The sequence below is a fragment of the Microtus ochrogaster genome (assembly GCF_000317375.1).
Source record: "Microtus ochrogaster isolate Prairie Vole_2 chromosome 14 unlocalized genomic scaffold, MicOch1.0 chr14_random_3, whole genome shotgun sequence".
NCBI classification, from domain to species: domain Eukaryota; kingdom Metazoa; phylum Chordata; class Mammalia; order Rodentia; family Cricetidae; genus Microtus; species Microtus ochrogaster.
In genome coordinates, this window is record NW_004949098.1 from 12780740 (window position 1) to 12791025 (window position 10286).

The 10286-nt window shown below is 42.2% G+C and overlaps 1 protein-coding gene across 1 annotated transcript in view; it reads left to right on the forward strand.

The window, feature by feature from the left end:
• Positions 1 to 10286, forward strand: part of Rmnd5a (required for meiotic nuclear division 5 homolog A) — a 72893-nt gene that overhangs the window by 20633 nt on the left and 41974 nt on the right. Inside the window, exons 3-4 of the mRNA XM_005364762.3 lie at positions 7913 to 8047; positions 9555 to 9655. Coding sequence (XP_005364819.1) covers positions 7913 to 8047; positions 9555 to 9655 — 236 coding nt within the window. The remainder of the gene's footprint in view (positions 1 to 7912; positions 8048 to 9554; positions 9656 to 10286) is intronic.

Below are 10286 nucleotides of genomic sequence, written 5' to 3' on the forward strand. Positions count from 1 at the left end.
GTTCCAGGACAGGCTCCAAAGCTACACAGAAACCCTGTCTCGACATTAAAAAAAAAAAAAAAAAAAAGAGTAGATAATTGTCTCTGATTAAGAAGAAAGCTAAGTTGAGCTTTGAAGTACAGATATGACTTTATACACACATACACACACACACACTCTCTCTCTCCAATATAAGAGGAAATGGTGATTACAAAGCAAGGAAGACTTCCCTAAGAATAAAATAAAACTTACCAAACTATTCTCTACCCCAAATAAAAGTAATAAAAGTCAAAATACAGTATGCCATGGCTGAACTTTATTGAGGTATTTGTTAAAGTGTAGTAAAGTATCTTGACCTTTAAAAGCTCTTGCTTTTGAAGTTGCCTGGTTTCAGTAGGAGCTGCTGTAGACTCTTCTGTCTGCCTGGCTCAGTCCTTGTTCTGTGGATCCTTTCCCAGCCAGGTGTGTACACTGCGGCCAGGTGAGGGGGTGGGAGATTGGTTTTCATTAGAGCAGTAGGGAAAGGAGTGTGCTGGATAGCTCTATGTCAGCTTGACACAAACTAAAGTCATCTGAGTGGAGGGAACCTCAATTTAGAAAACGCCTTCATAAGATCAAGCTGTAGCAAGCCTGCTGGGCATTTTTTAACTAGAGATTAATAGGGGAGAGACTAGCCTCTGGTGGGTGGTACCCCACTCCTAGGCTGGTAGTCCTGGGTGCTTTTAAAAAAAAAAACAGGTTGAAAACCAGTGGTGGTGGTGCACGCCTTTAATCCCAGCAATAAGGAAGCAGAGGCAGGAGGATCTCTGAGTTCGAGGCCAGCCTGGTCTACAAGAGCTAGTTCCAGGACAGGCTCCAAAGCTACAGAGAAACTCTGTCTTGAAAAATGAGAGAGAGAGGGAGGGAGACAGAGAGAGAGACCAACCCAGGTTAAATAAGCCATCAAGAGCAAGTTTCCATAGCCTCTCAGCTCCTTCCTTCAGGGTCCTGTCCAAACTGTCTTTGATGGTGAGCTGTAATGTGGAAGTGTAAACCAAATAACCCTTTCCTCCCCCAGTAGCTTTGCTCCCTGTGTTTCCAAAGAGCAGTAGTCATCCTAATTAGGAGAAGGGTGTCTGGTGGTGTTTGTTCCTGGAAGGAAGCTAGTTTGACATAGTAGACAAAGCACAGGTGTTGAGAGAAGAGGGAGAATCTCTGAGGCAGTTATCCCCTGCCTACCACTTTCCTTAAATCCACTTTGCTTGGGTAAAAACAACGTCTGTTTATATGAACCAAGCGTCCTAACTAAGCACTAAATGATCTGTGGGTCCGTCCTTACCGAGCATCAGCACTGGCATGGAAGCACACTGCCTCTGCCCAGAGGGAACGGCATTGGAGGTTTGCTCTTTGCCATCTGTCATATTACATCATCTGCTCTAGTTATCAGGTGAAATTTTCTCTTGGTAAAATCCTGTTCCAAACTGAATGAAGCTACATTGTTTAGATAAGAACCGTTTATTGAATTACAGTGCAGGCCACAGAAGAAAGCCTAGAGCTTGGTAGTCAGATCTCACAAGATCAGGGTCAGATAATCCCTCTAAACTGGAGGATTCTCACCTTACCTCATCAGGAAGATGGAAGATGAAGTACTGGGCTTGATCTAGCCCACGTGGCAAATTAGGCCAAGAATCATAAAAAGACCTATGCAGCAAATTGTGCAAATGAATCTGTAATTGCATCCAAGTGGTGTGTGTATGAGAGAGTTTTATTTTAAGAGAAGCAGTCTCAGCTATGTAGCTAAACTGGCATTGAACTCCTCAGGATCCTTCTGGGACTAGACAAATTTGCTGCCATACCCAGTTTAAGTGATTTTTAAATTAAGGATTTTGTCATTCTTTTATTTGGTTGTTTATGTTTTCTAATGGCTCAGCACATAAAAGTACAAAATGCAGAAGCCTGATGACCTGAGTTTGGTCCCTGTGCTCAGGGTAGAAGGAGAGAACTGATTCCTCCAGATATGTGCCATGGCTCTCGTGTACATCATATAGACACACAACAACAACAACAACAACAATAATGAGACTTTAAAAGTTGTGTTTTCTAATGCAAGCTGTTTTAAATGTGACATCAGAGTTGGTGGCAAGGACTAACTCAGATTCACCTATTGCATGTTGGATATTTGTTATTGCATGAATACTTGTGAAACATTTCATGTACATTATGTATTTATATCATCTTGAACAACTGTTTAACTTAATCTGCATCCCAGCAAGTGCCTTCCTCAGCATGGGTATGAAACTGAGGTTTATGTTAGAGCCAGAGAAAAAATGGAAAAGCTGAGCTTAAAACCTAGATCTGAGACTTTAAGGACCCTTTCTCTGCTAGAATTCCTTGGGAGAAGTGATCTTTAGGGCCTTGAGAGCACCTGCCATATGCACAGGCATCTCTCTCCCCTTGTAGAATGGTAAAAGATGTTTGCCATCTCTGGGAGAATAAAATCACTGACATTCTTCTGTCAGTTCTGTTCTAATAAGGAGACAGTGGGATAGCAGATTGGACCGTGAGATCCTTGGATGGGGTGTGACAGACAGGGGGTTATGGAGTATGCTTATCCTTTTTAAGAGCTCAGTGTGGGGTGTGGCTTATGCCCTTGTGCTTGTAAGGTAAAAGCTTACTAGTGTGCTCTATCTATCTACCTTTCTCTTCACTTTGAAAACCAAAGCAGAGGTGTGAGTGTGAGTATTGTACAAAGGAGGCAGTAAGATGTCAAGAAAGATGGTGTGGGAATCTAGATTCCTCCTGTACTGCTGCAGCTGCCGCTGCTGCCCTTCTCAGTTTTCTTGCAGCCATAGCCTGGGAAGCACTGCTGTCTACTCTATGCCTCCGTACAGGTGTATTTCCTCATGGATCCTGCATTTATTATCAGCTTTACAGGGTGTTGCCAGATATTTTCCTAGGGGGTTTTAATACCAGTTTACAGTCATGCCCAACCTGTCTGGCAGTCCTGTTCCCTCATTTCTCACCACATTTGCAAATCTTTAATGATTAACCAGATGGTGTGTGAAGTCATGTCTGGTCACACTTTACCTTTCTGATCTTTTGAGGTGGAGCGTCTTTTCACATGTAACCTTTAGGATGGCCTCCTTTGTGAATTTCATGTTCTTTTTGCCCATGGCTTTCCTCAGTCTGTCTATCTCATGAACTGGGGAGTTTGCTTCCATATCTTCTGAACTTGTAATCTTTGTGAGTTGAGTGTGAAGAGCCATCTTTTCCCAGTCCAGGTCTGCTTGCTTTGTTGGGAGTCCTTTGGAGTCTCTCTCTTTATAATCCAGATTAACCAGATGTTGAAAAAAAAAAACCCAGTTCTTTGTAGGTGCAGCAGTGACCTGCAGTGGAACAGTTGTTGGAGTCATATGTCAGGTTTTCTTCAAAGTAGATGGGAAGCTTTAAAATAACATTGCGAATTGACACTTAAGAATTAAAACAAACACTTTTACCATGAGCTGTTAGTAACTGTGATTTATGAATGTATTTGGTGAGCAATGAAAACTAGTCTTTAAATTGATTTGGTTGAATTCATGAGATCTCCAAAGAGATAGTCTCTAGATTTAGCGTGTTGTGAATTTCTTTTTCCAAGCTTTATTGCATCCTGTGCAAATGGACATGCCCTTGAACATGTGCTTTGCCTTTTTTGGTCCTTCCTCCCTGGGTAAGAACATCATGTCAGGCTCCTTTTTTCTTTATTGACAAGGTTTCTCTGTGCAGTCCTGGCTGTCCTGGAACTCACTCTGTTGACCAGGCTCAGAGATCTCCAAGTGCTGGGATTAAAGGTGTGTACCACCATGCCTGACATATTGAGACAGGGTTTTGCTGTGTAACCCAGGTAGACTCTGAATTCAGGATCCTCTGGTCTTTGCTTCCGAAGTGCTATGTATAGGTTGGTTCTCTTTTTTTTTTTTTTTTTTTTTTTGGTTTTTCGAGACAGGGTTTCTCTGTAGCTTTGGTGCCTGTCCTGGAACTAGCTCTTGTAGACCAGGCTGGCCTCGAACTCCCAGAGAAGATCCGCCTGCCTCTGCCTCCCGAGTGCTGGGATTAAAGGCGTGCGCCACCACCGCCCGGCTCTCATTGTTTTAAGAATATGAAAGGAAAAAGTAAAGCAGACGATGTTAATAACAGACAGGTATTTCTTTACATTAGTGCCTGTGCTGGTATACAGTGTTGCTTGATTTCCTGGGTAGCTATGTAAATGTGTTTGGTCACCTAGTAACAGGCTGGAAGGAATGCCAGCTCTGATGCAACAGTGAGTAAGAATCTGCAGTTATCCTCAGTGGGTACTATCTGTAAAGGACAACGAGTCTACAGTCCATGACCCTAGAGAAACTGAGTAACAAGGAGAACCTAAGAGAAGCATATGCAGATCTCCCTGGGAAAAGGAAATAGACAAGATCTCCTGAGAAAATTGGGAGCGTGGGGGTGGGAGAATGGAGGGCTGAAGAGGAGGAGAGGATAAGGGGAGGGGGAGGAGAACTTGAAGAAATGGGAATGGGATTGTTGAGATGGGGGAAGGACAGAGACAGAGAACAAGGAGAAAATATCTTGATTGAGGGAGCCATTATGGGACTAGCAAGAAACGTGGCATTAGAGAAATTCCCAGGAATTCACAAGGATGACCCTAGCTAAGACCCTAAGCAGTAGTGGAGGGTGCCTGAACAGACCTTGCTCTGTAGTCAGATTGATGCCTATTTCAGATGTCACCATAGAACCTTCATCCAGCAACTGATGGAAACGGGCAGAGACCTGCATCAGAGTACTGGGCTGAGCTCCCAAAGTCCAGTTGAAGAGTGGGAGGAGTGAGAATATGAGCAAAGAGGTCAAGACCATGATGGGGACACACACTGAAACAGTCTACCTGAGCTAATGGGAGCTCACCAACTCCAGCCAGACAGGGAAGGAACCAGCATAGGACCAAGCTAGACCCTCTGAATGTGGGTGACAGTTTCATGACTGGGGGCAGACTGCTGGGCCACTGGTAGTAGCACCAGGATTTGTCCCTGCTGCTTATACTGGCCTTTTGGAACCTTTTAGAATCTCTCTGGATAGATACCTTGCTCAGCCTAGATATATAGTAGGGAATGCCTTGGTCCTTCCATGGACCAATGTGCCTTGCACTCAGAGGAATAGAAGGGGAGTGGGGTAGGAGTGGGAGGAAAGGTGGAGGGGATGGGAAGAGGGGAGGGAGTGGGAACTGGGATTGGTGTGTAAAATGAAAAAAAGATAGTTTCCTTTTTAAAAAAAAATAAAATAGAAAAGTGAAAAAAATAGTTATTCATCATCCCCCCCCCAAAAGGAAAAAGAATCAGCAGTTATAACAGAGAATTTGACTTGTTTTGCATCTCAACATCTATTTATAATCTATTATGGGCAACCAGAACATAAAACTGAAAGGTTTTCCTGTCTTCCTTAGTTTTAAGTAAACACGGTAGAAGGGTGCTCAGAAACATGCATTGTTCTTGCTTGTTTTCTAAAGTGAGAGACTACATTCCAAAGCCTCAATGTGACTAAGGATGCTTCTGCCGGAAGGGCTTTTTCAGTTTTCTTTCCCATGTAGTAGTAACCATAGTAAGCCTTTAGAAAGGAAAAATGTGAAGGTATCCTTGTAAAACTCCATAATATTGTTAAAATACAAGACTCAGGGATCGGCATTTATTTTTGGTATGTATCTTAGAGAAATTAAGTATCCAGATAATTTCATTATGTGAGCAGATGGTGTTGGTGATAACTGTTGGATTATTTTAAAAGCAGCTGTAAGGGGGAGAAGGTGGGAAGAGGCTTGGTCTGACCTTAGGCAGAATGTTTATTCATGGCAAGGGGGCATCTTTATTATTCACATGTGTGAATGGCCAAAATGCCTACAGAGGAAGATGGGATGTGGCCTCATAGATGGGCAGAAATGACTTCTGTAGTCCTCAAGAAAGCTGGGAAGCGTCCTTCAACAGAAATTATTAGTGACTATTAAAATTCTGCCAGTGATCTCTGTGAGTTTGAGTTCAGTCTGGTCTACAGAGCGAGTTCCAGGACAGCTTGGGCTATTACACAGAGAAACCCTGTCTCGAAAAACACCAACAAAACCCAAAAAATTAAAAAAAAAAAAAACAAAAAACTGCCAGTATGCTAGGCATTGTGCTATATATACTCTTAGTCTGTACTTGTGAGGAAGGCAGGAGGTCAGGAGTTCAAGGTCATCGGTTATTACTCTGGTGTGTTGGAAGGCAGCCTGGGCTTCTTGAGAACTTGTTTCTAAAAACAAGCAAACTGGTAATACATATTAACAAGTAAAATGTCTTTGAAAGCATATTTATTTTCATGGTGGTTTTCCTTCTTTCCTGGGGAGTTAAATACCTGGTGACATATTAATAGGAGGTTGATAAGATTGAGAAGTAATTATTAGATGAGTTATTGCCACCCTGGGGGCTGTGTGTGTTCACAGACCAGTGAAGGGTATAACTCTAAATGGTTGCTGCTTGTTACATAAGCTTAGGCATATGGAGAATTATCAGCAGATTCCTGAGTTTGTAGTAGATTACATCATTAGATACCCATTATTTTATTCATTATTCAAATGGGGTAGTAAAATAGCCCTATCATTCTTTGAGTTTCTAGTTGAGTTCAGAAGAAGAACAAACTACCCCCTTGTGTTTTGGTTATTATAGATATCACTGAAACTATAAATGACTTGTTTTAAAGTGTTGGTGGCCTGTCATGAATCAACTCTTAAATACAGGGTCTCTGATAAGCAGAAGTAAAACTCAGAATCTTTTTAGGTGATGGTGGTTCATTAGTAAGTTCATATGTGCATTACTTTAGCATTTACGTTGTTTGTGTTTTTCCCATTGGTTAGGCTAAGTTCTAGCACAAGAGACTCTATTAGAAAACAAGGATGAGTGAGGGCTCCTGAGACCCCACTCTAGCTGGGGAGCTTTTAGCAGTTAATGACTGCTGGGGGGAGGAGAGTCATTTTTCTTCACTGTTAAAGGACCCATTCTCCAGTAAATAACCCCACAGGTGTTTTCATGCAATTAACCCTCAGTTTTGTTTTGTTTTGTTTTGTTTTGTTTTGTGTTCGCCCTTGTTTTTGGAACATTTTTGTAATGATAGCTTGGAACACTTGTCCTTTTGACCTTGGTGCTTGTCACCTCTTCTCAGTGCCACTTGAGCTGTGTTTGGTTCCTTGTGTGCCAGACAACTTTGTGCTGCCCTTCCTCGTGTGGACCGCAATCTTCCGTAGGTCGCAGATCCAGTTGTGTTCACCGTTTTGAATGTACCTTACTTCAGTTTCAGAGTCTGCAGTGGACTCTGTGAGTCCAAACTATGTATCCATAGCTCAAGTGTGGGCCTGATAATAGTAAACTGCTCTTTGCACGCACTGTCTGGCTCTCCCACCTCCTCGCTCCCAGCCTCAGAACTGCAGTTAGTTGTTGGGCTGTAGCATGGTTTATTTAGCAGTCCTACATTGATGGAGGGGTGTGTGTGTGTGTGTGTGTGTGTGTGTGTGTGTGTGTGTGTGTGTGTGTGTGTTTCTGTCCTTTGCATTACAGATAGTGCTGTACTGAGCATGCTTTTAGCAGATACTGTAACATATTTCTGAAAATACTGCTCTAGTATAATGCCGAGAAATTGGTTTATTGGTTTCAGTTTCACAGAAGTCAGTGTTAAATCTATACATTTTTCCAAAGTGCTCCTCAAGTTATTTTTATATTTTTATTATGTGTGACTATTCCAGCAGTAGTTCTCAAGAGTGAAAAGATTTACAAGATGCACTAGGAAAGCCCCTGCCTGTGATTGTATAAATGAATTGAACTGATACCAAAGGAAGATGCAAACCTTTGTTTCTTTCTGTTAGGTGGGGTGAAAAAAGAAAGTCACCTATACACAATTCTTTTCTATTTCCCCCCAGAATTTTGACTCTGACATTAGCAGTGTGGGAATAGATGGCTGCTGGCAGGCGGATAGCCAGCGACTTCTCAACGAGGTGATGGTGGAACACTTCTTCAGACAAGGAATGCTGGATGTAGCTGAGGAGCTCTGCCAGGTAACTGCATGCCAGCAAAGCAAGGGAAAAATAAAGAAGGCAGTGCCGTGGAGTTTGCATTATCTGCAGATGGGACTTTGTATGCACCTCAGACTGTAGATAGGTTTGTAATCTTTTAATACCATGAGTAACTTCATTTTGCTAGGAAATTTCTTTATGTTCTTAGAAGTTATAGTGCTGCAATTTAATGTCTTAATTGCCCTTCCCTTACTTACATAGATCTAATCTACATGGGAAGTAGAAAGTAGAAAAAGACAAGATCTCCTGAGTAAATTGGGGGCATGGGGACCTTGGGGGAGGGTTGGTGGGGGGAGGGGAGAGGCAGGGAGGGGAGCAGAGAAAAATGTAGAGCTCAATTAAAAAAATCAATAAATAAAAGTCATTAAAAAAGGTAAAAAAGAAATTAACACTCTTAAAGTTTAACATCTGAGTTGTTCTTTCCTTATTTGGAATCTGACAGGTTGGTTTCTAGGCTAGTCAGTGTGTCAGAAGTGATGATATTTTTCCTGTGTGGTCCAGGCTGTCCCTTTACTGCTCCTGTTTCAGCTTCCCCAGCACTGCGGGTGCACTGTCTACTCCTGTTTCCTCCTTTGATAGGAAAGTTAATAGAGCAGAGAAGAGGAAAGACACAAGATTTTAATGTTTGTTTTTCTGATCTAGTAAAAGTGTATCAGATGAATTGCAAACTAAAATTGACTCCTGGTGGGCCTTGCTGTTAGACAGGAACACCATGAGGATGGTAGTAGTAGCTGCTGTGTACTGTGTGTTTCCTCCTCTCCACTCCACTGTGAAGTAGTAGTAGTTGTTGTACACATGAGAAGTGTGAGGTTTGGAGAGTCAAGGAATGTGCCCAGGGCTGTCCGGGGAGCCTTTCTGAAGGAACCGGGATTCAGTCCCTTTTTCATATGTCCAAACTCCACTCTGTTGTATTTTTGTTTTTTGTTTTAAAAATGAAGAACTCAGAAGATAAAATAATTTAAAGGGAATCAATCATAAACCAATCTGTAATCTAGGTCTTTTCTATTTGAAACAGTTGAGATAAATGGCACTCGGGTCTTTCTTCATACCTTTTGAGGTGTGTATGTGTTCATACACATCTTACGGCAAATTATATCACTGAGAATTAGTTTGTTTTTTTCGTGTGGAAAGAGAGGTAGTAAGCAAAGTTCTTAGCATCTGGCCTGTGAAGTTCTCAGACACTCCTTTAGCTCTGCAGGTTCCGGTGTTTCCTCCTCCTGTGACAGACCTCGGCTGCACCTTGCATCCCAGGAATGAGTGTGTGCTTGCAGTTCATTGGCCTGAACATGCAGAACCACACTCAGCTTTAGTTCGTGGTTTGGTCCTCAGCTCAGACTTGGCAGAAGCATAGTGGTGGGACAATTTGCCACAGAAATATATGCTAAAGGGAAATTGACTTTAGAGCCCTGCATTTTATAACCTAGATCAGCCTTTTCCATTGCGAATGAATATCCTAACAAGTTGTTGTTCTTGTTCCTTTTCCTTCCAGGAATCTGGACTGTCTGTGGACCCAAGTCAGAAAGAACCATTTGTGGAGTTAAATCGAATATTAGAAGCATTAAAAGTCAGAGTTCTGAGACCTGCTCTTGAGTAAGTTACTCTGTCTCCAAGGTGCTGCGAGAGGAACTCTGTAAGAAAATATTTGTAAAACACAAGAGACATACTTAGATAGGCCTATTTTGTCTGGTAAACTTCAGGAGATTCAAGAAAGAACACTTATATTTCTTTTAACCAAGTGAAATATGGACTATAATACGAGAACCTGGCAGCCTGCTTAACTTAACAGGTGATCATGTTTCCAGAAGAGAAAAGGGCTTCCTTATCTGTGCTGAAGCACTGCTTTGTGTAGGCCAGCATTATAACTGAAGCACCATTGTTTTAACAATCTTTGTATGATATTTGAGCTTCCATAATCTGCTCGGGTGCTGTGCTGTCATTCTGAGAAGTGATTTAGTTGGTTATGAGAACTAGGTGATATTCATGAACAGAGCAGAAATTCTGTATAGAGATCTGGGGTGGGGAAGAAGGAAGGGAGCTAGTTATTTGTCCCATGCTAAAGTCTTCTACTCGATTACCAGGATATTTACAATAAATAATATAAAATGAAGATAAAAAAACAAGATAAAGCCGGGCGGTGGTGGCACATGCCTGTAATCCCAGCACTCGGGAGGCAGAGGCAGGCGGATCTCTGTGAGTTCGAGGCCAGCCTGGTCTACAAAGG